Genomic DNA, 25773 nt, shown 5'->3' with positions numbered 1-25773 from the left:
CACCTGTGGGCATGTTATTTACCATGTTAATTTATTACAGTGGGCGTATAATGAAGTTTAAGGTCTACTAGAAGTCAAATCTCCCACCATCTTGAGTCTCAAGGCCTATTGAGTGTTCAATCTTCCACCATTTTGATGTTAATTGCTGTTATCATTCCTTGAGTGGCTGTGCCCTGCCCCCTTCCTGTCTCACCACTGCTGGGACCAGAGGTCCAAGCTGTGGAAATTGGGACACCAGGGCCCCAGATCTCCAGAGATGTGAGAAATTAACTTTGCTAGGCCAAAATCCCAATGTTTGCACAGCTGGTTCCTTCTGAGTGTTGGAGGAGAATCCGTTTCCGTGCCTTTTCCAGCTTCTAGCAGCAGCGTGCTCGCCTTGGTGCATTCACGACCCCTTCCTCCCATCACTGCAACTTCTTGCTTCTGTGGTTGCAACTCCCACTTCCTCTTTTGACCTTTTTTTTTGAGCCTCCAGTAACACCAGAAACAGCTGAAGGACAGGGGAGTCCATGCAAGGACCCTCCCCCAGCAGGGAGAAGCCTCTGGGGTTCTGAAATTTATTTTTCACTGACATTTAATGTTCAGATAGCAGAGGAATGTAAAGCATTTTTTTTTAAGGCAGGGAGTAATTTTAGATTTTAATTACCACTATTTTTTTTAATTGTGGTAAATCATATATAACATGAAGTTTGCCATTTTAAGTGTACAATTCAATGTATTAATTACATTCACAATGATGTACAACCATCACCACTATCTATTTCCAAACCTTTTACTCCAAACAGGAACTCTGTATTCATCAAGCTATAATTCCCTGTACCCCTGCCCCCCCAGCCCCGGTAAAGGCTAATCTACTTTCGATCTCTATGAAGTTGCCTGTTCTTGTGATTTCATTTAAGTGGAATCATACAGTAGTTGTCCTTCTGTGTCTGGGTGATTTCACATAGCATAATGTTTTCAAGGTTCATCCACATTATAACATGTATCATTCAATAGGTGAGTAATACTCCACTGTGCGCAGACAGCACATTTTGGTTGGCCATTCACTGGTTGATGGATTCTTGGGTTGCTTCCATCTTTTTAGTGAATGATGCTGCCGTGAAAAGTGGCATCCAAAGTTTGGCAGAAATAGCATCATTGGTCCCCTAGACGATGACCATGAAAGTATAGAGTGCTTGGCAAGGGACAGCCTCCAGAATCTTCGGCTGGAGTCAGGTTAGTAGAATTTAGATGCAGAGGTGTCTTCGTCCATCCCAGTGGGCTCAACAGGCAGACCCACTGGGAGGAGTGAAATACACTTAGCTCTCATCACACATGACCGTGGCTAGCAAGGAAAGCCTGGAGCCCAGCCCCAAGTCCAAAGACAACCCCCCCTGCCAGGGAACCTAAGAATGTCCTCAGAGATATCATGGAAGAGGCCCCTCTGGTCCCTCAAAGACCCCCACTCCTGACAGAAGCACACAGCCATGTCATCAAAGGTCACCAGGCCGTGCAACAATGGTCAGGTGGGCAGTTGACTATGGTCTAAGTTCTAAGTGTGTGAACCAGGCCCCTGGCCCCTGTCTTAATGATCACCTCCACAATATTTTCTCTAGACTGTGGCCCCAGTACACTTGACCAACCAAATGCTCTCCCAGTTTCCCCAGGACTTCACATCTGAGACACACCAGGGCGCTTACCCCACACTGGGCCCCATGCTGGCCCTGAGGGGTTATGAACAGTCCTTTTGCATCCTGGGGACCTGCCACATCTGTTCTAATGCTCTTTCCCCAGCCTTCTTAGAGACCCCTCTGCACATAGCAGCCAGAGGGACTGCGGGCAAAAAGCAACTGGAAACATCAAATCTATGGGAAGCCAAGCCTCCTTTCAACTGCATCTGTGATCATTACCCGGCATCTCCATCCTGGGCTCAACTCTGCCCAGCTCCCCCACCCCCTGCCATCACTTCTCCACACGGAAACCAAGGGGGTACTTGTCAAGTCAGATCAGGTCACTCTTCTATTCACACATCTCAGCTCCCATGGCCCTCAGGAGAAAGTCCTAGCATGAATTCTCCCCTGGGGCTTTCTGGGCCTACTGGAAGTAAAGGACTTAAGGTTTCCCAAATACCATCCTCCAGGCTTGCCTCCAAGAGGCACTTGAAGAAAAACTCGCAATCTGAAAGTTGTGAGTAGGGTTTTATTCAGGGACCTTACTAAGAACTATAGCCCAGGAGACAGCCTCTCAGATAGCTCTGAGGAATTGCTCCAAAGAGGTAGGGGAGAAGCCAGGAAAGGGCTTTTGCCGGAGTCCTGCTCCAGCAGGTCCAGGAGTACCCAGGGATGGACGGCATCGGCAAAAGAGTGAGAGAGCCAGTCAAGGTTTGATCACCATGCAGGCAACTCTGCAAGGCTTTCTTTATTTGTGGTATTTATACAATTTTATCAAACAGGTGATTTCACATTGTGGCCAAGTTGACTCTTACATCTTTATTGTTTACATTGTTAACCTGTTTCCATACCCAGGGTGTGGTCACGGGCCTTTTTTGACTTGGCTGAACGTCATCACCCTGATGATTTTTTAAATTACCCCTTAGCCTTATACTTAGTTAATCATTACCCCTTAACCCATTTTCAATTCTATCCCTAAGAACAGCTCCTAACCAAAGACTATTTCACAAAAACAAGCTCAAAAAGAGAAGGTCACGAGGGTCCCAACCCACTGGCACCTGGAACCCAACAGTGGGCTGATTATTGTTCCTATTACCTACAAGGAAAGCAGTCAACCTAGAGATATCTATCTTATGTTTCTTACAGAGCTAACGGCACACGTTGTCTTTAGGGCTTGAGGCATGACACACCATGGGGGCCCTGATCTTTTGATTTATTTCCAAGTACTTTCATTGAAATTCCATTGTTTGAATTGTCCTGCACAGTCATCATCATAGCCCCTATTATTTCCCCAGATTGAGAATCATCCTGTACAATTTTCAAAAAGCCCATGTACCGCAATCCAATTATAGGCACTATAAACAACAGAAGGAAATGTCGGTATTTTCCAGAGTGAGACTGCTTTGCAAGCTGCATGGCCGTTTTGCCCTGACTTTGTCAAGGGGTATCGACATTGGTGGAATGGCTCCCAGCAGGCTTTTTTACTGGAAAAACAAAAACAAAACGTAGTTGAACATCAAAAGATTATGCCAGTCACAAAGAACAGACACCTCAAGTTAATGATTTTAGTGCTTTTCTATGTAAGGGAAGATGCCAGAGTCTGGGGTCATTGAATTTATTCTTTAGATGTGCATCTTAACTATCTAAGCCCAATATCCGAAGCACAGAGTGCTTCCCGTTTTTTTCCACCCTGAACTCCCCTCAGGGTGATCCTCTTCTGAGGCTGATAGCTTGATCACTGTAAACCTGGGATGGCAGGCAACATCCTTTGTTTACTGGAATAGCAAGAAACCCCATCAAATACATTCTCTATCAAATATTCCCTATGAATACATTAGATTTTCTTAAATTATTTCTAAGTGAGCAGAATTTACACGCAAATACTCCAAAACTGATGTTCTCTCTTGCATTACAAGGATTTACAAATAGTGTTAATACTACAGACAGGGTGGGGAGGGCTATGTGTGAACTCTGTATTTTCTGCTCAATTCTGAAAACCTGGAACTGCGCTAAAAAAAATAAAATCTATTTAAAAAATACTACAGACAGTTATAGCTGACACAGGTGCTATAACGATCATCTATAACTTATTTGGGGAGTTTACACAGGGGGGGAGACAGAAAGAATGAATAAACTTGACAGAGACTAGTTCCATACTACCTTCCAACGGCCGTATGCAGTAGGTACCACTATAGTCCCATTTTATGTATGTGAACTAAGGACACTGGAAAAAGACCCTCAGAGTGGAACAGCAAAGGGAAAACATTTTGTTCCCTGTCAGCAGTACTCAGCCTGTGTTGAGACTGCCCTTACTTTTGGTTTTATGTGTCGCACACACATAGGTTGGTCCCCCCAAAGAGAAACAAGGAATCAATATCACGACGTGCGATGATCTAGGGACAAGCAAGTCTGGGAGCGTCCGTTCTGCGCGGTCCAGCTGCGCAAGGAAAACAAACGGTCTAAGGAACTCTCAGAGAACGACCTCAGACGCCAGGAAAACAGGATAGGGGATTCTGACTCCCGCTTTGGGGTCGATATTCACCTTTCGGGGACGCTGACCGCTAGGGTGAAACCCCGCCCCGGCGCAAGGCCCCAGGAGGCGGAGCTGTGATGGGAACCCCGGCCGGCTTTGTCTTCGGTGCTGCGCTGGGGCCTCCGGGGCCTCAGCAGTTCCGTCTCTTCACCTTCACCGTTTACCCGTTTGAGCCCGCTGCCCCACGGGGACCCCACCCACGGCAGCCCGGAAGCACGGCGCGGCCGCGGCCTCCACTTCCCAGCGCCCACCGCGGCGGCGCTTGGCCGTTGCCGTGGAGACCGGAAGGGATCCGCCTACCGCGCCGGAAGGCAGGCGGGAGCCACGCCTCCCAGGGGGCTCTGCGCATGCGTCCGTCTCGCACCGCGGGCCAATGAGGGCTTGTGGGATCAGACTTCCGGCGCCCGGGACTGTCACTTGGCTGCCGGCGTCGGGCCACGCCGGTGACTGCTGGAGCGCGCCGGGTCTAGGCGGGTTGTGCAGGAGGGTCTGGAGCCCCAAGGGGCGGGCGGCGAGGACGCGCGAGCGGAGACGCCCACGGCCTGCTCCCGGCCTCGGTTTCCCCGGGAGCGGCGTGGGCGTTCCCCGAGCCACGTGCTCTGCGGCCTCCAAGCCGCCCCGACACAGCGCCCTTGACGGACGGGGAGACTGAGGCCCGGCGCGGAGGTGCCCGCTCTTTCCTGTAGGTTCCGATGGCGGCAGCGGCGCAGACAGACCCAGTGCAGGTGAGTAGAGGGAGCCCCAGGCCCCCACGCGCTCGATGCCTCCTCAGTGGACTCGAGCGCTGACCAAGGGAAGCAGTTTACCTGGACGTCTTCCCCTCGCGCTTCGTTCTAGGCATCGGTGTTCAGGACGGTTGGGCGTGCACGCGTGGGATTCTCACTTCCCGGTAGCCAAGGGGTGAGGTGTGGAAGGAAGTTCCAAGGGGAGGGTCCCTGTGTACAAAAGCTGGGTGGGAAGCCTGGATGTAGGCGCTTTCGGAACTGAGCTGCTCGACAGGGAGAGAATAATTATCCCTGAAGCAGCAGCCCTGGGAGTTAAGACTATTTCGAGGGCACCTGGAAACTGGGCATGCTTTAAGTTACTTTTTTTTTTTTTTAAGTATCCCGCCGTTTGCTGAGTGGAGGGCAGACGCAGAGGGGATTGGCGGTGTGCAGGGAGGAGGCTACTGCCACAGTCCGGGCAGTGGAGATGGGAAAAGCCGTTGGAATCTGGATAGGTCTCTTGATGCATCAAGTGCGGGGTGTGAGTGAGTGTCCTTAAGGTTTTCCACCTGAGCACCGATAAGAACGGAGCTGTAAACAAAACCAGAAATTTGAAGGGAAAGTAGGTTTCAGGGGAAAATTGGAGAGTCTGCGGTGTCACATGGACCTGGAATTGTAGATGTCCAAAGAGAGTCCTGGTATCCTGAATGAGGCAGGGCCTGGGAATCAACCTTAGGCGGGTGGGGGTGGGGGAGGATCTCACGGACTCAGCCAGGGACGGGCATGGGCAGTTAGGACTCCAGGGAGATGAGGAATGGCTGGTGGTCCCTGGGACTGTCAGGGGAAGTCTAGCAGGTGGCTGAGGGAAGGAGACGGAGCAGACAACTGAGAAGGAAATAGAGGGGGCCTGGCCATGGAGGGATGCGGAAAAAGGCTTCTTGTGTGCCCACCAGATCCTTAGGGCCACCCCTGTGGCGACTGGAGGGGATCAGCCCTTTGGGGTTGGAAGAATAGCCTTGAAATGTCAGGCAAATTCAGCATGAGAGGGTATCCCTACAGGGATGGCCCTGACCTGGGGGCCCCATAGCTAGGATCTGTACAGTTACTGCAAGAGCGATGAGGGCGCCTGTGGGGAGGGTCAGGTTGTGCAAGGGCTGGAGAATGAGTGGATGCCTGGTGCCGCCCTTAGGTGGCAGCAGCTGAAGGCCAGGGGCTTGCTCTGGATACCTTGTGTAGAGGGGCCAGTGGGAGCCAAAGTGGCATCTATGACCTACACAGAGAAGGTGGAGGGGAGGGGCCAGACAGACAGATGAGGAAAGTTCTATCTGCAGAGCCTTGGGGGAGGAGAGTGAGCATCTGAGGGACATCAGGGGTGGCAGCCATTGAAGCAGGGAACTAGGTCTTGGGTCACACAGCCACAGCTTAGATAGTGTCCATCTCCCAACTCTTGTAGGGCCTGATGGCCTTTGAGGACGTGGCCGTGTACTTTTCCCGGGAGGAGTGGGGGCTCCTGGATGCAGCCCAGAGGGCCTTGTACCGCCGTGTGATGCTGGAGAACTTCGCACTCTTGGCCTCGCTGGGTAAGGCCCTGGGGCCCCCATGGGAAGCTCAGTTGTTGCCTGGCTTGGCTGCCAGCACTGCCCTCTAATCTTCTGGTGGCCCACGAGCAACCACGCACCCACTGGCTGAGTGTCCCTGTCTGCCTCTGTGCCCTTCTGATGCTGCCAACACGGTCTCCTCACAGGAACCCCTGCGCTTCTCTGTGAGCCCCGCCCAGCGGAGCCTCCTTGGGTTTCCTTGGTTGATGATGCCATTGATGTCCTGTGAAGCCCTGACTCCTGCCATCTGCTGAGGTTGGCCCCTCACTCACTTGTCTCCTGTCTCAGGACTCTCTGTCTCACGACCCCGTGTGGTCATCCAGCTCGAGCGTGGTGAGGAGCCCTGGGTTCTCAGTGCGACAGATGTGACCCTGGCCAGGAGCGCCCAGAGGAGGCCCAGTCCTGGTGAGTGGGGCTCGGGTGTGAGTTTGAGGCCTGGCTTCCGTACCCCTCCCTTCCTGGATGTGCTCCTCTTCCCACCCGACTCCCTTCTATCCTCCTTTCTCCATCAGCCTTTTCTCGAGGCTCTGGCTTTGACTGTGAAGGGGGAGCTCCAAGGGTACCCCTGGGCCATGGTGTGATCTGCTCAGAATCCCACCCTCAGCCAGGCTGTGTGGCCTCAGAGCCTCCCTGTCTTTCCTCCCTATGCCATGTATGGGCCCTTTGTTCAGGTGTTCATCGTTTCTTGAACATTTGGAGTGGCCAGTCCCCTTCCAGACACTGGGGACACAGCCTTGACCAGATCTCTCCTGGTGCTGCCCTCGTGGGGTTGACCTTGCTAGGGTAGAAGTAGTTAGCAAACAGAGTTTGTGGGGAAAGTCTTTAGTGTTTGGTAGTCATCAGTATAAGCAAAAGCAGCCCAGGGAGCACCCCAGGACAGCAGTGAGCTCAGTATGAACAGGGAGGGTGTCTGGGTCCTGCTCTTGTCTCCAGCTTCCACACCCAGTCCTGGAGGCCACCTTGCCCACCCACTCGGCCTGCCTGGTCACACTCTCCTGTCCAGGATGACCCAGGCATCCACTGTTTCTGTGCCTTCAGGTTCCCACCATCTGGTAGAGAACAGAGGTGATTCTGGAGAAGCAGCATTGTCAGCGGCCTTCCAGGATGGCCCCCCTCTGGCGCCAGCTAGGGTCCTCCCCACAGCTGGTGCCTGCGAGCAGGGAAAAAGCCTGGCGGGTCTGCACTGCACCTCCCTGTCTCGGGAGAGGAAACCCACGGGGGTGTCTGTGATCTACTGGGAAAGGCTCCGGCTAGGCCCTGGCAGCAGCGAGGCCAGTGTAAGCCTGCGGCTGACCCCTTCTCTGCGGGCCCCATCCAGGGAGAAGGCCTTTGCAGACCACCCCACGCCAGACAAGCCGCCAAGGGTGTCCGAGCGGCAGAAGCCGTTTGCACAGGAGGCCACTGGGAGAGCCTGCCCGACTGTCCCAGATGCCCCAGGCGGACGAGGAATGGGTGTGGCCTGGCAGGAGCCCCGGAGACTGCCCACTGGCCCTGAGCCCAAGACCTGGGCGGAACTGGGCGAGGCTCTGCACGCTGGCCCCGGCCTGCTCCCCGGGGAGAAGCCCTTCGAGTGCCGTGCATGCAGCAAGGTGTTCGTGAAGAGCTCGGACCTCCTGAAGCACCTGCGCACTCACACCGGGGAGCGGCCCTATGAGTGCGCTCAGTGCGGCAAGGCCTTCAGCCAGACATCACACCTGACGCAGCATCAGCGCACCCACAGCGGCGAGACTCCCTACACATGCCCAGCCTGCGGCCAGGCCTTCCGGCACAGCTCCTCGCTGGTACGGCACCAGCGCATCCACACGGCGGAGAAGGCCTTCCGATGCGCTGAGTGCGGTAAGGCCTTCAGCCATCGCTCCAACCTCAGCCAGCACCGCAAGATCCACGCAGGGGGCCGGCCCTACGCCTGCGCACGTTGCGGCCGCAGCTTCTGCCGCAACTCGCACCTGATCCAGCACGAGCGCACGCACACCGGCGAGAAGCCCTTCGCCTGCGCGCTCTGCGGGGCTGCCTTCAGCCAGGGCTCCTCGCTCTTCAAGCACCGGCGCGTGCACACCGGCGAGAAGCCCTTCGCCTGCGCACAGTGTGGCCGCGCCTTCAGTCACAGCTCCAACCTCAGGCAGCACAGGCTGCTGCACACGGGCGAACGGCCCTTCCGCTGCACAGACTGTGGCAAGGCTTTTGCCAAGGGCGCTGTGCTGCTCAGCCACCGGCGCATCCACACGGGTGAGAAGCCCTTCGTGTGCGCACAGTGCGGCCGTGCCTTCCGCGAGCGCCCAGCCCTCTTCCACCACCAGAGGCTCCATACTGGTGAGAAGCCTGTGCGGAGGCCGAGGGCCAGCCCACGCTCCCTGGCCAGACCTCCTTCGGGAGCTCCTTCAGAGGGCGCAGTGGGGAGGGAAGCCGGGCCTACTGCCGCCTCGGGCCCAGCCACGTTTCCAAAGACGACTGAGGCTTGAGGTCGCCGCCCCGACCTTTCCCAGCCTATCCTGAGCCCTTTGCATGTCTCCAGGGCCCTGTCCCCTGCAAATCCATGGTTTGGAGAAGCCCTTCGCGTGCACTGTGGTTCTACCCGCACGTGGTGGCTAGATTTGCCACTTGTTAGACACCGCTCACTCCTCCATCCCCAAGAGGTCACACTGCAGAAAGGTTGGGGGATGGACATGGAGGCTCGGACCTGGCGGGACTAGTGGGTGGCCAGCATGGCAGTGCCAGTTCTCATGTTATCATAACGGTGGGCACCAAGGGGGAGGGAGGCGGTGGGACGGAGGTGGTCTTGAGACACAAACCCAACAGTTTATGTGTAAACCCCCGACCCCCACCTCGCAAGCCTCGGTTTATCCAAGGTTTCCTGGAAGCAGGCCCAGTGGACAGGAGGCTATGTGGGGTTGGCTGCTGGCTTTGGACAGGTGGCTGGGCTCTGAGCCTCAGCTCCCTCCTTGGGAAGAGAGTACAGATTTACAGGCCTGCAGAGGATGTCTGAAGCCCCCTGACAGGCAGGATCCTGAGAATGGCCAATATGTGTCAACTGCCAGCCCCTGTTCTGAGGCTAGGAGGTTTCTCTTAATGGCCCTGTGAGGTGGCTGCTGTGGCTGTCTCCCTGCTTCTCAGATAGGGAAACAGGCACAGAGAGGGGCACGAACTGCACACAGCAGAGCCACTGGCCCAGGGTCCAGACTCATGACTTTGCCCCCACACACCTGCCAGCTGTGAGGGCCGGGTGGAGCCTGGCCTGGCTCCCTGCGCAAGGCAAGCTCAGGAGGTGGAAGAGGTGGAGGTGGGAGGTCAGGGCAGAGAGAAGGAGACATAGATAGTGATGGCTCCGCAGCTCTGCTTGTTCATTCACATTGCGGTCCTGTTACTAAAGTCAGTGGTACAGTATCCTTCCCACTGCCCTGATGAGGGCTGAGCACAGCAGCAGGTTCAAAGGAGACGAGGCAGGGCTGCTTGGATCTGTGGAGTCCAGTGGCCACGTGCCCATCTGTTCTTTAGGACTTGCCATTACCTGAGGCTGTGTGGTGCCCCCCAAATCCCCTCCTCAGTGTGATACCCCCACATGGTCTGGGCACTGAGGCAGTCAAGTAGGGTGGGGCCTGATCTGCTTCCTGTGACCTTCAACAATCCAGAGCCCATCTTGACCTTGGGCTTCGCCCCCAGGGAGGTTCATGGTCTTTTTTGCCAGGGGGAGAAAAAGATTAGAAGTTACAGCTTGGAAAGAATGTACATCGTAAATTCTTGCACAGCACTGTGTAGCTCACAGCCTCAGCCTCCCTTCCCCAGCCGCCAGGTCATGGTTCAGAGAGGCTCACTAATAAAGGTTTCTTTTTAAAAACAATATGGAGGCAGTAGCCCAATGCCTGTTTCATCCTAGCCCAGTGCAGACATGTCATCACACAGCTGCAGGGACCTGGGTTCAGCCACAGGGTAGAGAGGCAGCCGGTCTGTGGCCCACTGGGGCTGGGACACCTGTGTCCACTGGGCATTCAGAGGTGGGTGCTGGGCTGCCCCAAGCAGCAGCTGTGCTAGGAGATGAACTGTTGTGGATCCAGGCTGGGGAATCCAGACCTCGCAGCCATCTGCCATTACCAAAGCGCAGACAAGATGCCCCCAACTCCCTGCCTGCCAGCAGGGTTCCACCCCTGAAACCTCACAAGTTCCTGCAAGGAGGGGGGATGTGGGGGTGGGAAGAGGAGTTACTCAGGGCCAGACTCACCAAGACTGAGCCACTGTCCATGTCCTGGCCTCTACCCTACCTCACTTTCCCGCAGGCTGGCCTGCATGAGGGAACCTGGAGCAGGTCACGGCAGCGTCAGTGTGCACTGTGAAATGCAGACAGACCCTTCAGATGGGGCTCTAGTAGGGAGCCCATGGAATTCAGAAGCAATGGAGTCTGTTGAGAAGCAAGTGGGCACCCAGAGCCACAGGCAACCTTTTCTGTATCCTGCAGAAAAGCTCCTGGAGCCTGGTTTCCACCCTGAGCCCTGCTGACCCCTCACGCTGGGCCTGATGCCCTATTTTGGCTGTCCACCAGCTTCCTCCCCACTTCATTGACTTCTTCCTGTGTGCTTGGTTCCTGCTATCCCTCAGTTCCTCCACCTTCCCAGCACCTAGGGCTGATCAGTGCCTCCTGCCCTGTTTCTATGGGAATAGCAACCATGAGCACCTGTCTGCCCCCATGTATTAGCTTCTGTGTTGCCCTCTCCCAAACCTCTGTGGTCATGCTGGCCCACGTCCTGCCAGGCTGGCCTCTTTACTCAGCCTCAAACAGGTCGTGACAAAGTGTCCCTGGGCTTTTCTTGGTCAAAATGATGGACTGAACACATGGATCTCATGTAGTACAGAAACCCACTGAAACCACAGGAGAGTGTGAAACAAACCCACAAGTATGAGGATGGTGAAGGAGGAAGCAACAGCATTCTAAAGCTAGAAGTGGATGGAGATGTGAGAACTGTCACTGATTTGGGGAAAGCTAAATACTGAGCCCCTACACAACAGCCCAATCTGATCCCTACTGGGAAGAGCTGGCAAGCCCCAGCCACGCACATGCTTAGAGCTTCCAATAAATGTTTAAGACCACTGCTCTTCATTGGGAGCTGGGAGCTGGGGGTTCCTAGGTATGAGAAGAAACTAAGACAGGCAGACGCAATTTAGAATCGAATAAATAAATCATGGTTCAGCCACTTGATGTGTAGAAGCAAAACACCTTGACCCACGGTCAGAATTTAAAAGCAGTAACATTCCCTATTGAAGTAAAATAAAAATACAGGCCACCCTTACTAGTTCTGGTCCCCAAAGTGAGAAATAAAAGGTGAACAGTAATCTCCATCCCTCACTTTGAAGTACTGATCTAGCTAAAGGCCTGTCTGAGACTCTGAGGGTATAAGTCGTGGGACAGTTTCCTCATCAGTAGATGGGTGCCCACCAGGGTGCCGGCTGTCCCCGCATGTCCGCAGGGCGCTCAGCGGTGGTCGAATGAAGGACCCCACCGCAATCTTCGCTGGAGAAATTCCCGCGGGTGGTGGAGGCAGCCATGGGTTAGGCGAGCCTTCCCGGCCGGTCCCCTCTTCTTCCAGGGACCACCTGGAGGCGAGTCTCGGCGGACCTATGCTCCCGCAGGCCATCACTTCCGGCCTTCAAGGAAGGCAGGGCAACACACTGGCTGTTGCCGTGGAAACAGCGGGAGGCGGGCAGCTATGCGCCGAGGGGTTACCAAGGCGACGGCTGGGCGACAAGAGAGAAGCCTCAAGAAGGGCTCTGGAGGAGGAGCCTGGGCGGAGTGCCAGCTTTGATTGGCCAAAAGGTCACGCTCCTCCCTACCCCTCACCTCGCTTGCCAATAGGCGCCGGTCCTGCTGTGCACATGCGCAGGATTCGAAGGTACCGTCCGTCTCGGCCATTGGTGAGTCTTAGGGCCTGGATGCAAAAGAAGGGCGGCTGCTGGTGAGAGGAGGGAGCCACCCGAAACCCTGAGACTCCGCAGATTCCTCCGGAGGAACGTGGCGCCTCTCAGTCGTGAGAGGCCTCCGAAAAGGAGCATCGGCTGTCAGAGGCCGCCCCTGTCCTTCCTTGCTGAGGCTCATGGAAAACGTAGTCCGAGGGGAGGGGGCGGTGCCTTCGGAGCGGACCCGTGATTGGCCAGGGCGGCGTCGCCAGGGCAACGCGCGAGGGGCAGGCGGGTGAGTCCCGCGAGAGGCGGGCTGGGCGGTGTGGGGGCACTTACCCCAAGTGGCCTCCTGCGGCTGAGGTGAGCGTGGGCCTGGTTGGGTGGGCGTGGCCTTTTCCGCTACCTCTAGACGTGCCCTGAGCGTGCCGCCTCCTAGCCTTCGCCCGGGTCCCTTCCTCCCACCCGGACCCCCATTCCCCTCCATCGGGAAGACCTCCTGCTTCCCGTCCCTCTTTGGAAGGCGGACTCCGGGAGTCAGGCCTGGTCCAGCCTGTCAAACTGGTCCCCTGTGGGCGTATCCACTCCAGACCCTCCGCAGGGCCGACACACAGCTGCCCACCGACAGCTCCACACGACTCGGTGGCTCTGTTTTGCTTTGCTCTTGCTTTTCACGTATAGGGTCCAGACGGTGTGAGCCGTGCACAGCTCGCCGTGGTCAGCGAGCACGGTGTCTCGGGGTCCACATCAGCCCCTGCCTCGACTCATGGCGCAGGCCAGCCCCTCAGGGTGCCCCCCTTGAGTCAACGTGTCCTAGAGATAGTGGGGACGGGCAGCCTGGCCCCAGTGCTCTCCCTGGATCGCCGCAACACAGCCTCCCTGACTGCCCCCTCTCTGTGCTGCAGGGGCACTTTCCCGGGCTCCTCAGCCTGACTCTGGGAGCCTGTGATAACTCTCTTTGCCTCCCTCTCCATCATCTCCCAACAGTTCCCTGCTGTTTCCTGGAAACTTCATCAGACAACTTGCCTCCAAGCGTTGGTTCACAGGCTTCCTCCTTTTTTTTTTTTTTTTTTTTTTGTCGGGGGAGTTAATTAGGTTTATTTATTTTTTGGAGGAGGTATTGGGGATTGAACCCAGAACCTCATAGCATGCTAAGCTATGCTAAGCATGGGCTCTACCACTTGAACTATACCCTCCCCCCACAATCTTCCTTCTGTTCTCAGTTCCAGCTCCTGTGATCCACCCTCCATGAAGCTTTCCCCACCTCAGCCTCACACATCCTCTGTGTGTGTTGTGGCCTCAGCTCCCTGGGCTGTGGCCTGTGGCTGGCACCCTGACCCCTCTTTTCCTGCAGGACCCTTTAGTGGCTCCAAGAAGAATCTGGGCACAACGATGCCGTCCCCACTGGGCCCCCCACGCCTGCCCTCTGTTGACCCTGCGGCCACCCTGGAGGAGCCTGAAGCAGCACGCCAGCGCTTCAGGGGCTTCTGCTACCAGGAGGTGGCTGGTCCTAGTGAGGCTCTGGCCCAGCTGCGGGAGCTGTGCCACCAGTGGCTGAGGCCCGAGGTGCACTCCAAGGAGCAGATGCTGGAGCTGCTGGTTCTGGAGCAGTTCCTGGGCGCGCTGCCACCTGAGATCCAGGCCTGGGTGCGGGGCCAGCGGCCAAACAGCCCTGAAGAGGCTGCTGCCCTGGTCGAGGGGCTGCAGCATGACCCTGGGCAGCTGCTGGGCTGGGTGAGTGCTTGTGTTGGGTTCTTGGAGAGACAGGGCGAGACTCAAACCCCGTTGACTTGCCTCTCCCTCTCAGATTACAGCACATGTTCTGAAGCAAGGGGAGGTCCCAGCAGCACAGAAGACAGATGAGTCTGTGGGGAGCAACCCCTCTTCAGGAACAGTGGAGCCTCTTAGGGCAGCCTCTAGGGAGGGGTCAGAGGATGCCCATATGGAGGAGACTTCCCAGCTCAGCTGCAGCGTGAAGGAGGAGCCTGATGGCTATGGGCATGAGATGGGTGAGAGTGGGAGCTCCTGGAGGGAGTGTGCGTGCCCACAGCTGGGAGGGGGACCCACAGGGGACCGAAGACTGCCAAGCTTGGTTCCCGGGTGGCTGGAGGGAAGGCTGGCTGCCTGCCTGTCTGCTGTGTGACCCAGAGGACTCCTCATTGCTGGCCAGGGAGGGCCCAGGCTGCAGCACCAACACCAGCTCCTTGCCTGCCCTGGCTCACATGGGCAGTCCCTGACCCCTGTCTGCCTCACTTCCTAGCACTCTCCTGCTCCCCAAATCCAGCCCAGACCCACGAGGGGTACCCTGAACAACAGGAACTGGCCTCTGCACCCTTTCACCCACCCAGGATTCAGGTGAGCAGCCCCTGATGGCAGGTGCAGGCCCGCAATGGGAGGAGGGTGTCCTTCGTGGCCCCCTGTGCTGGTTGTCAAGTCTCCTTGGCTAGCACTTCTTGTGCTCTTTGCTGCCCAGAAGTGGAGTTGATATCAGGGCTCCCCTTCTGGTGCAGGAAGGATAGAAGGACAGACCAGTGCTTGCGAAGGATTTTGGCCTTAGGCGATTGGGAATGTGGTTTAGAGTAACTGGAACTGACAGTGGGTGGCTTCCCACTTACAGAGAAGTCAGTCGGGGGTTGACAGCCCCCAGCAGTCCTGAGCTGTGGCCAGCTGGTCGTACCAGCCCCTTCCACTCAGAGTGCTTGGCTCCTGGGTGTGAGCAGCAGGGTTCTGTCCTGTCCCAGCAGCACTGCTCCTAACATGCTCCACACTGAGAAGTCCCACAGGATCCAGCGACAGCCAGAAGGCACAATCGGAAACTGAGGGGTGGGAGGGCCACACCCCCAAGCCTTCTCTCTTCCAGCTGCAGAGCCACACTCTGGCTCCTGTGGCTGCTGCCTCCCTGCCCTGGACGCAGTGGATTCTTTTTTCCAACCCAGCAGACCTCACGAGCAGGGAGCACATCCCCTGGTAAAGCCTGCAAGGCTTGTGCTTCGACTTCTGGCACCCGGGAGCTGGCCTCCCCATCCCCTGTGTACCAAGGTGTGAGGCTGCACCTGCTCTCTGCCTCACCTCCCACCTGCAGGCGGGTCCAACATCCAGGGATGCCGAGACCAGTGACAGTTCTCTAGGGAGGCATTCTGTTCCTCTTTTAACCAGAGGCCTGGAAGAGGTAGCTGGGGTCCCTGCCAGTCCCTGGCCTTTTGCTCCCAGTGCAGCACACACTGTTCAAGGCCCATCCAGGGGCTCTCAGCTCCAATCTGTGTGGCCAGAAAGTGGGGTGAGGCAGCTGAGGGGGACTGGTGCTGGCAGCACCCTCCCTGGCCCTGGGCTGGTGAGGTTTAGGAAACCTACTGCCCCAGTGGTGATTAGCAGTGATGTGACCACAGACAGACGGGTAGGTGGGCTGTGGGCTAGACCAGCTTCCTGTGAGTGATTCTCCACATCTCTGCAGGAGGAGTGGGGGCTCCTGGACCCCTCACAGAAGGAGCTGTACTGGGATGCCATGCTGGAGAAGTACGGCACGGTGGTCTCTCTGGGTGAGGACCCCTCTCCTCTGGGGCCTGCCTCCCACCCTTCCCTGTGAGCACCTTGCCTCCAACGCTTCCCAAGGGGCACCTCATCGCCCGGTAGGGTGCCCATCCCTGTCTCGCATTCCATTCGTGTGAGCCCCTCACCCGCCGGGTGCCAGGGCTGGCAGCTGATGGGCCCCCGACCCCAGCAGGGTTGCCCCGCCCCCGGGCGGAGGTGGAGCGGGAGGCGCTGAGCGCGGGAACAGAGGGCCACAAAAGCCTCCACCTGGGTGAGTGACCTGGTGGCCGGGGAGGGCTCTCAGGCTGCCCCGCGGCAGGGTTGGGGGAGGGCTGGAGGCCCTGGGCAATCCGGCTCTGCCTCGTCTGCCCCCCAGGCGGTGAGAGCGAGAGCTCCCGAGCGTCCGAGGCCCCGCCGCCCCTGGGCCCGCGGCCGGCTGCTTGGGAGGGCCCGTCCGCGGCCATCGCGGGCGCCCCGCCACCGCTAGTGCCGCCACCGCCCACGGGGACCCCGCGGAGCAAGCCATACACGTGCGCGCAGTGCGGCAGCACCTTCGACTGGAAGTCGGTGTTCGTCATCCACCGCCGTGCGCACGCAGGCGGCCCGGGCGCCGAGAAGCCGCTCCAGGGGCCACCCCGGCGCGCGCTCACCGGCCCACGGAGCTACGCGTGCGAGGAGTGCGGCCGCAGCTTCAGCTGGAAGTCGCAGCTGGTCATCCACCGCAAGGGCCACGCCGGCCAGCGGCGCCACTGCTGTGGCGACTGCGGCCGCAGCTTCGATTGGAAGTCCCAGCTGGTCATCCACCGCAAGGGCCACCGGCCCGAGGCCCTGTGAGCGCTGGAGAGGCTGCCCGCGCCTGGGGCCCCGGTTCTAGTGCTCGGTGACTCCGCATCGGTCCGGGAGACTTGGACCCACAGAGGACCCTGGAGTGAGTCAGAGCCCCAGGAGGGTCCCCTACTCCCTCCTCGCCTGCCCCCCCCCCCCTTTCCGAGTGGTGGCTCCCCACCTGTGACCTGAGGCAGGTGACCACTCTCCCCAGCCCTGGGACCAGTTGGCTCTGGTGAGAAGGCCCCTTCCTGCCCTCCTGTGGCAGCTGGGCCTGAGGTCTAAAAGTAGACAATGCAGAAAGCCCAGGAGAGCATGGCTTGCTTTTGTTTGTAAGTGGGTGGGAGGCTAAAGTCTGTCCACTCTGCGTTTGAGGTTTTTAACACGTTCCACTTTTATGCTGGGGAAGTTTCTGCATAAGAAGCCTGACCTCTGGGCTCTGCTGGTCAGATCAGGTGTGCCCCTGAGAACGGCCCCCTCCTACCTGCCCTTGGCCACACTCCTCATTCCCTGGCCTTGCCCTTCACGTTCTCAAGTCCCAGTCTGAATGGATGCTCAGGGAACTTCTTTCCAAGTTGGGATGGACAAGCATGGCCCTCGAGTAAAGGGGCGTCCCCACAGCCCACATGGTTGGTCAGTCAGTCACAAAGCTCAAGGGCAGAGGGTCACTTGCGTGCTGCCTGTGGCAGTCAGTCTGGGCTCCTGGGCAGTCATTCAGGACTTTGGTCAGTGTACTGTGTCCCTTTGCTATGGTTGCTCTAACGAACGTGGTGGCTTGAAACAACCCAGGTGTATTCTCTGAGGACACTGAACTGGGTCTCACGAGGCTGGAATCAAGGTGTCAGCAGGGCTGGTTCCTCCCAAAGGCTCTCAGGGGGAATCCACTTTATGGCCTCTTCTCACTGTAGGGGCCACCGCATTCCTGGGTTTGTGGCCCCTTCTCCATCTTCAGAGCCGGCAGTGGGTGTTTAAGTCTTGTACTGTCTCCTCTGTGTAACGAGCCTCGGAATTATGTCTGGGGCTCACCTAGTAACCCGAGATGATCTCCTTGTCTCAGAGTCACAGCTTGTCCGCTCTCCACCTGCACACCTGACATCTGCGTATGAGGTGATATATTCACAGGATGCAGGGACAGGCCGTGGATGTCTTTGGGGGCTGTTATCCTGCACTCTCTGTGTCTTTTCCACTCTGAGAACAAAGAGTGCTTCCCTGGGGGGAGGGGTTTCAGGGAAACAGGTGCACCTGAGAAAGGAGCCTCTGTAGCCTCAGGCACATGCAGGGGTGGCAGGTGGGGGTTGTGTGTGACTATGGTTACTGGGCAGGGCTGGGGGACACCTGGGCTGGGGGTGGGGACCTTGCTGCCACTTGAAGCTGGCAGGGGGAAGCCTCCACCTAGGAGGGCCCATTGCCTCCATCTCCAGTCTTCTCAGGACCTATGACCCACTGCTCCCACACTTGGGCCTGGGGACGCACAGCCGGGCTGGAGGTGGAACTGGGAAGGGGTCACCCGGTGGGCGAGCAGGGGGCGAGTGCTCAAGCTAGGCCAGGTCCCGGGGAGCTGGGGAGGAGGGTGGAAGCCATTGAGGGCCCAACCACAGGGGGACACAAGGTGCTGAGAGAGGGTGGGCCAGCAGTTTCCTAGATTGAAAGTTTATGTTTGTTAGAAAGTCTGAAATAGACAAGAGAGCAGAGAAGATCATGAACAGAGTCTGTAGCCCCACAGTCAGGGTGGTGGGCCCCCAAGGGTTGCACACAGGATCTGTCTCGTGCAGCTTGTGAGGCTATTGCGGGTGGTTTGGAGTCCTGCTCGTCTCACCCCCTCGTCTCCCAGTGATATTAAATCTGCAGCATTTCCTAAGGCCTGGGTGAGGATGCTGTCTCTGGCCGTCCTGTCATTTCATCAAACCCAGATAGTCCCTCGTCCTCCTGCCACCGCAGTGCTGTGCTGACCTCACTTGAGTGTGCGCTTTAGATGGACTCCGGCCGTTTCCAGAGCAGGAGCATGGGAGTTTTGTTCTTGTTTTTAAATTTTCTTTGTTGTCTTAAAACAACACAAATCATAGTTCTGTAGGTCAGAAGTCAGAACAGTTGCACTAAAGTCTAGGAGCGGCTGAGCTGCATTCCTTTTGTCAACTCCGTTAGCATCCATGGCTCAGCTTCGCTGGCTTTGGAGACAGTCCCCTCCCTCTCAGAGTGCATCACCCTGACTCTCTCCTGCCTCCCTCCTCTTCCACATCCAAGGACATTGGGCCCACTGGGACCATTGAGAATAACCTCCCCATCTCAGGGTCATCTGACAGGGCACAGGGGTTTTAATTCTCGATGGATGCGCCAGCATCTCCCAGCAACACGGGGCCTGTCTGCCTTCTCTCCAGAAGGGTCCCCAGCAGCTGAAACCTCCTGGACTCCCATTTTCTCCTGTCCTTTTCCATGGTGTAGGCAGAACACAGGTATGCTCTTGTTGCTGTGGATGCCAGGCGGGCTGTGTGCACTGTCTCCTCTCCCGCGAACACCGGTTGTGTGCATCTCTGCTTGTCACTTCCTCAAACATCTGGTCATCATGGTTTGGATCTTCCTGTACTCAGATCCATCCCTGTCTAATGTGGCTTTTCTTAGACAGCCCACCCGTGGCACTCACCCCAGCCAGCTCAGCACGGTCAGCCTGCAGGGTGGCTTCCAGAATCTACCTCTTGGCATTAGAAGCTGGGCCAAGCCACCCATCTCATGGCACCCACTCAGCCCCTCCGTCCACTGGGCTGAGGCTGGGGAGGCATCTTCCTGCCTGATTCCAGCTGCTTGCCCCCAACCCCCAGGCTCATCTGATCCTCACAACCACCTCAAGAGCCTTTCCTTCTCCTTACCTGGGCCTCCCTCCAGGCCCCTTCTTCCTCCTCAGCCACTGCTGCTGAGTTAAGCCAACTTAAGGTGACCCAGTGATTGCAGAGTGAAAGTCTGACCTGGGTGGGTCTGACTCTGGTAGCACCTGTGGCTGTGGTGTAAAGGCAGAAGGTAAGCCCCAACCCCGGTTGTGGCCTTGACACTGGAACCAGGAGAGCCTCGGATGGCAAATCCTTCTCCCTGCACTACTCTTGGGGGTCAGAGCCCCAAGTCCAACTGTCCTCCTTACCAAAGGGTTTATCCCGCCAAGCCAGTCACATTCTGCTGTAGGAGCCGGGGGCCACCCAGCCTCTCATTCATCAAAGCCTGCCTCCCACTCTGTCTCCAAGTGCACATGACCCTGCATGGCACAAGATCTCCTCCTGGGCCGTGATTTCAGTGTCCAGTGTCCGTGTTGTGCATTCAGCTTCCCCCATAACCCCAGGGCTGGTCGAACAGAAGATGGTTGAAAGGTGGGTTCTTGGGTGCACGCTGCCCACATTGGCAGCTGTGGTCCAAGGTGAAGACACTCTGGAGGAAGGCACCATGCTCCAAAGTCTCTAAGCAGGGTACTGGCCTGAGGTGCGACTTTGAAGGAAGGCCAAAAACTCAGCTGTCAAGATAGATCAGACTTAATACTCTAAAACACAAAAATGAATGCAAACATGTCATAAAATGTTAAATTTTAGTATAGAGACTTTTAACAGCTTTATGGAGATAGTCATGTACCATGCTATTCACCCATTGAAAGTACGATTCAGTGGTTCTTAGTCTGTTCCCAGAGCTACGTCTCTATCATCACAAATTTAGAATGATTTCACACGACTCCCAAAAAGCACATTTGTGTCAGCAGTCCTCGCCCAGCTCCTCAGTCACCAATCTCCTTTCTGTCCCTTTGGATCTATCAGAGCTTCATTCCTTTTTTGCTGCCAAGTAATATTCCACTTGTGCATTTACCACATTTTGTTTATCTATTCCTAAGGTGTTTGGGCAGCTTGCGTTGTTTGCACTTTTTGAAACTGTGAATAGTGCCACTATGAACATGAATTCATGTACAGGTGTTTGTGTGGACATCTGTTTTTATCTCTCTTGGGCATAAAATTTTATTAGAAGTGGAATTACTGGTTGTATAGTAACTCTACGTTTGGCCTTGTGATGACTGTTTTCCAAAGGATCTGCACCATTTTACATTCGCACTAGCAATGTACAAGGTTCCAGTTTTTCCACAGCCTCCCCAATACTTGTTATTGTCTTTTTTATTATAACCATGCTAAAGGTGTTACTCAATGTTGTCTGGCTCAAAAATCAATAGGAGAGGCAATGTAGATGGAAAGGAAAGTTACTTTTAATCAGAATGCTGGCAGTCTGGGGTTAGGGTCCCCAAAATACCATCCCCGAGGATTCTGCTCAGCCATGGAAGTTTTCAAAGAAAAAATAGGGAAGTGATCTCAGTTGCTCATTGAGATGAGGGTCAGAGTCCTCACCACCTCCCCCTGCCACGTGCAGGCTTTTCAGTTCCTTGTGAATTTCCATAGGTGCAATCTTGTTCACAGTGTGTTCCCAGGATGACTGAAGGGGGACTTAGGGATGAGATCTGGTCATCTGTTAATTACTTACTCTCCATTTCTACTTCTTTGATCTGCGGGAAAAGACCAAAAGGTAGGCAAGGGATTGTGTGGTCAGAAGACATGCAAGGTGTGCTTGGGCCAGAGATGAGCGGGGTGTGGGGTGCCAGGTTTAAGGTCAGTGGCAGTATAGTTCTGCTACAGTGACCAGAAGAGGGCCTTCTCACTGGGGTGGTTTTCCTGCAAAGAGCTGCTTATCTGGTGGCTGTTAACAGTATCTGTATGACGACTCAGAAATGTGCATCAGACTGAGTCTGTGACTCTCGCCCTTTTGTGACTCAGGGAGCTTTGGAGGCCACCTTTTCTATAAACAAGAACAGGGGTTAGGGGGGCCCCACAGGGTCCTGCTTGGTTTCAAAGGGTATGAAATCTGATAAAGAGGTTTTATAGAATCCACCTTTCTAATCATAAATAAATTTAGAAATAAAATGACAAAAACTATTGAGGAGGGAGGGTATACTCAGTGGTAGAGCGCGTGCTTAGCATACACAAGGTCCTGTGTTCAATCCCCAGTACCTCCATTAAATAAACAAACAAACCTAATTACCCCCCCAATTTTTTTGTGACATTAAAAAATTGCTCATAATGTCCCAATGAACTATCAAAAATATCTTTTTAAATTTCTCATCATGCAAAAACTATGAGTATTCAATAAAGTATCAAAAAATAAACTATTGACAATTAAGATAGTCTCCTGAAAAGATCTCTGGGTCGAAGAAGGAATGAGTATTTCCCTGCTGATGACTGTTGCCCGCTGAAATTGCCAGATCAAGAATGAAACCCCAAATCAGACTGTCTGGCTGTACAATCTATTTGCTGGTGTCTGTGTTCCTGGTATCAAACAAGGAAAGGGTCTTTTTATATTTTAAACAGAGGTACTGGGGTTGAACCCAGGACTTAGTGCATGCTGAGCATGGGCTCTAGCACTGAGCTATACCCTCCCCCTAAATCCCAGCCCTTAAAGTTCATGCCTACCTTGGCCACTCTCTCTCAGCCCAGGGCATTTGTAAGAGTTACTCTCTATTATAGTTAATGACTGTTTACATCACGTGTACCCCATGCAAACTACCACGTGCCTTCTGCCTCCTGATTGGACACTGGCAGGTCCACCCACTACCCGCAGCCGAGACAAACAACCGTGGACATTCATGCAGTGAAATACTAAGTACACAGTGACGACCAGGAGTAAGGGGTTGCCACAGGCAAACACACTGTGGAATCTCAGACTCAGAGTCCACACTGTGTGTTTACATGAAGTTCAAAAACAAGCAGAGCTAATGTGTGGTTACAGTTGTGTTTACCCTCAGGGCATGCTGCCTGGGAAAGCCCTGCTGAGTCTGGAAGTGGGCGAGAGGCTGTGTCTTTTTCTGGAGGTTGGGAGACTCTTCTGGGGTTGGACAAAGGACAGAGGTGATGAGGTGGGGCTGCCAGTGGGCAAGAGGCCCCAGGAGTCTGCACAGCTGAGGTGGGAGACGCCCTGTCAGCCGAAAGGGCTTCGTCTCTTTGTTTCTATGTATTCCTTGTGCTCAACAGAGCTGGGCTTTGCTGTGTCTGTTTAAGAGCGTTTGCTCTTGTCTGGCGAGCCTGCCCTTTCTGCATTTATTTCTGATAAATCCCACCAGAGTTACCTGGTCTCAGTTTGGGCATTTGTTCCACGCAGTTCCTCAGTTCTGATGCACGCTGTGCCACGTTTCAACACCTCTGGACTTGGACGTGGCTGAGGACTGAACGTGTGTCCTAGTCTCTGGTGGTGCTTGGCCTCCTGGAAATGCCTGAGCGCCAGACCCCCGACCTGAGAGTCACCACGAGCGAGCTTGCTCTCCGGTCGTCAGGCAGCCGCCGCCAGGTTCCATTTTGTGGCCCGCCTTTTGTTCTGTGCTTCCTATCCTGTGTTTGGGTTTTCTTCCTGGTAACTTGGAAGATGCAGGTGGGCATCCCTCAGTCCACTGAGGGCCTGAATAGAACAACAGTCCTTGGAAGGAAGAATTTCCCCCTTTTTTCCCTGTCTCACCACTTGAGCTGGGATGTCTCATCTCCTGCCCCCAGGCTGGGTTTACATGAGGGGCCACCCTGGTTCTCAGGCCTTTGGATGCGGTTGGAATCGCACCACCGGCTTTCCTGGGCCTCCAGCTTGCGAGAGTAGACCAGAGACCACTTGGCCTCATAGTCTCAAGAGCCCACCCCTCATAGTAAATCTCCTTCCAGATATAACCTGATGCATGTGCAAAACTCACTCTGCACCAGGCATGATTTATCCCCTAGGCCAACAAGGGCTGCTGTTCGTGGGACCCGCTGGTCCCCCGCATGGCTCCCCCCATGCCCTGCTGGGACCCCTGCACCAGCAGCCCCCTCCAGAGACCCCACCTCTCACTCCTCTTCCTCTACCAGGGGGGTTTTGAGGGGAGGGAAGGCAGAGCTGGGGAGAAGTCCTGACACACAGCTAGTGCTCTGGTCTAAGTGTATGTGTCCCCCAAAATGCAGATATTGAAACCTAGTCCCCAGCATGGCGGCATGTGGAGCTGGGCTTTTGGGAGGTTATTCAGGCAGGAGGGCAGAGCCGTCCTGAATGGGACTAGTGGTGCTCTTATAAGAGAGACCCCAGAAAGTTCCGTTGTCTTTTCCACCACAAAAGGACCCATGGAGAAAATGGCATCTATAAATGGGAAGCAGGCTCTCACCAGACGTCCAATCTGCCTGAACCTTGACCGTGGACTTGCCAGACTTCAGAACTGTGAGAAATAGATTTCTGCTGTTCATAGGCCACTAAGTTGATGGCATTCTGTTATAATAGCCCAAACGACTTAGAAAACTAGATAAGAATGTTTTGAAATGTGAGTAAAGAGAAGGAATTCTTTATCAGATATTAAAACTTGTTACAAAGCCATGCTAATTAGAGCAGCGTAGGACAGGAAAACACAAAAAGATCAGCTGAATGAAATAAGAGTAAAACATGTACGTGATCTATTGGATAAATATTCATCGAGTTTCCGGTCTGGGAGGAAATAAGAAAAGTAAATAGTTTTTTTTTCCATTGAAATGTAGTCAGTTTACAACGTTGTGTCAATTTCTGGTGGGTGGCATAATGTTTCAGTCATACATATATATACATATATTCGTTTTCATATTCTTTTTATTATAGGTTACTACAAGATATTGAATATAGTTCCTTGTGCTATACAGTAGGACCTTGTCATTTATCTATTTTATATATAGTAGTTAGTATCTGAAAATCTCAAACTCCCAATTTGCCTCTTCCCACCCCCTTTCCCTACTGGTAACCATAAGTTTGTTTTCCATGTCTGTGAGTCTCTTTCTGTTTTGTAAATAAGTTCATCTTTTTTTTTAAAATTCCACATATGAATGATATCATATAGTATTTTTCTTTCTCTTTCTGGCTTACTTCACTTAGAATGATGATCTACAGGTCCATCCATGTTGCCACAGATGGCCTTATTTTATTATTGTTTATGGTTGAGTAGTATTCTGTTGTATAAATATACCACAACTTCTTTACCCAATCATGTCAATGGACATTTAGGTTGTTTCCATGTCTTGGCTATTGTAAATAGTGCCTCTATGAACACTGGGGTGCAGGTGTCTTTTTGAATTGGAGTTTTCTCCAGATAGATGTCCAGGAGTAGGATTACTGAATCATGTGGTAAGTCTATTTTTAGTCTTTTGAGGAATCTCCATACTATTTTCCATAATGGCTGCACCAAATGACATTCCCACCAGCAGTGTAGGAGGGTTCTCTTTTCTCCATACCCTCTCTAGCATTTATTGTTTGTGGACTTTTTAACCGTGGCCATTTTGACCAGTGTGAGGTGATACCTCATTGTAGTTTTGATTTGCATTTCTCTAATAATTAGCAATATTGAGCATTTTTTTCATGTGCCTATTGGTCATTTGTATGCTTTAAACAATTACGTTTTAATTCTTGCAAATGTAATAGCAAAAAGTGTGGATGCCTGAAGCTGGCTGGGGCTTGGAGGGGCAGGAGTCCGTATAAAGTGCCGGTGAACCCTTAAACCTTCGGATCTATAGTGAGATCTTTTTGTAACATCCATACAGTGAAGGATGGGCCTGACACCTGCACTGATGGGGTTGGTGAAATACCTTGTGGATAAAGCCCCCCTCTCAGCCAGGGTTTCCTTGGCCAGAAAGTGGGGGAACAACACTACAACCCACCCTGTAGATGGGGTAAGGATGGGACAGGCAGTCGTGTGAGAAGCAGCAGCTTCGGCCTGGCTCTGAGGGAGCTCTGAGGGTTCTCAGGTACAGTGTTACTCCTATTGTTAATGATGATCCCTCCCTCTGCTGATGGAGAAACAGGCCCTCATCTGAGCCAAGATGCCAATATCAGGGATAACAGGTAACCCTTGTGGGGAACTTTCCCTGCACCTTTATCTTTGGTAATAGCCACCAACCTCTTCTGAGATGGGCAGGGTGATCAACCTCTTTTTACAAGGAAGGAAACCAGTGCACCAGAGGAAAGTCATTCTGGAGATTGTTCCCAGCCACATAGCCTGTAAGTGGCCAGCTCTCATTCCACAC

At 54.5% G+C, this 25773-nt stretch overlaps 2 protein-coding genes and 2 long non-coding RNA genes across 11 annotated transcripts; 2 read left to right on the top strand and 2 right to left on the bottom strand.

Annotated features, from left to right (window-relative positions):
- Nucleotides 1-2355: 2355 nt before the first annotated feature.
- On the bottom strand, nucleotides 2356-4418 carry LOC106730518. Its single transcript, XR_004322813.1, has 2 exons — nucleotides 4192-4418; nucleotides 2356-3133 (listed from the first exon to the last, which is right to left on the bottom strand). It is a non-coding gene; the product is annotated as an uncharacterized LOC106730518 (long non-coding RNA).
- Nucleotides 4419-4590: 172 nt separating this feature from the next.
- On the top strand, nucleotides 4591-10321 carry LOC106730379 (zinc finger protein 324A-like). 2 transcript variants are annotated; one of them, XM_014564436.2, is made up of 5 exons: nucleotides 4591-4907; nucleotides 5285-5431; nucleotides 6340-6466; nucleotides 6773-6889; nucleotides 7523-10321. In XM_014564436.2, the coding sequence occupies exons 3-5, from the start codon at nucleotides 6346-6348 to the stop codon at nucleotides 8941-8943; spliced, it is 1659 nt and encodes a 552-aa protein (XP_014419922.1). In that variant the 5' UTR covers nucleotides 4591-4907; nucleotides 5285-5431; nucleotides 6340-6345; the 3' UTR covers nucleotides 8944-10321. The 2 variants fall into 2 exon arrangements, with proteins under 2 accessions (XP_014419922.1, XP_014419881.1); XM_014564395.2 differs by lacking the exon at nucleotides 5285-5431.
- A 1378-nt stretch (nucleotides 10322-11699) lies between these two features.
- On the bottom strand, nucleotides 11700-12443 carry LOC116665975. Its single transcript, XR_004322823.1, has 2 exons — nucleotides 12309-12443; nucleotides 11700-12205 (listed from the first exon to the last, which is right to left on the bottom strand). It is a non-coding gene; the product is annotated as an uncharacterized LOC116665975 (long non-coding RNA).
- On the top strand, nucleotides 12209-24341 carry ZNF446 (zinc finger protein 446). 7 transcript variants are annotated; one of them, XM_032487473.1, is made up of 7 exons: nucleotides 12209-12382; nucleotides 13719-14098; nucleotides 14172-14373; nucleotides 14625-14719; nucleotides 15816-15900; nucleotides 16083-16163; nucleotides 16269-17030. In XM_032487473.1, exons 2-7 carry the CDS (start codon nucleotides 13757-13759, stop codon nucleotides 16724-16726), a joined length of 1263 nt encoding a protein of 420 aa, XP_032343364.1. In that variant the 5' UTR covers nucleotides 12209-12382; nucleotides 13719-13756; the 3' UTR covers nucleotides 16727-17030. The 7 variants fall into 7 exon arrangements, 6 of the variants coding, with proteins under 6 accessions (XP_032343364.1, XP_032343363.1, XP_032343362.1 ...); XM_032487472.1 differs by having other exon boundaries at nucleotides 12346-12659; XM_032487471.1 differs by having other exon boundaries at nucleotides 12346-12727.
- Nucleotides 24342-25773: the final 1432 nt, after the last annotated feature.

Source organism: Camelus ferus, chromosome 9 (genome assembly GCF_009834535.1).
Source record: "Camelus ferus isolate YT-003-E chromosome 9, BCGSAC_Cfer_1.0, whole genome shotgun sequence".
Taxonomy (NCBI): Eukaryota; Metazoa; Chordata; class Mammalia; order Artiodactyla; family Camelidae; genus Camelus; species Camelus ferus.
Note: the sequence above shows the minus strand (reverse complement) of the source record. Positions and strands in the feature narration are given on the sequence as shown.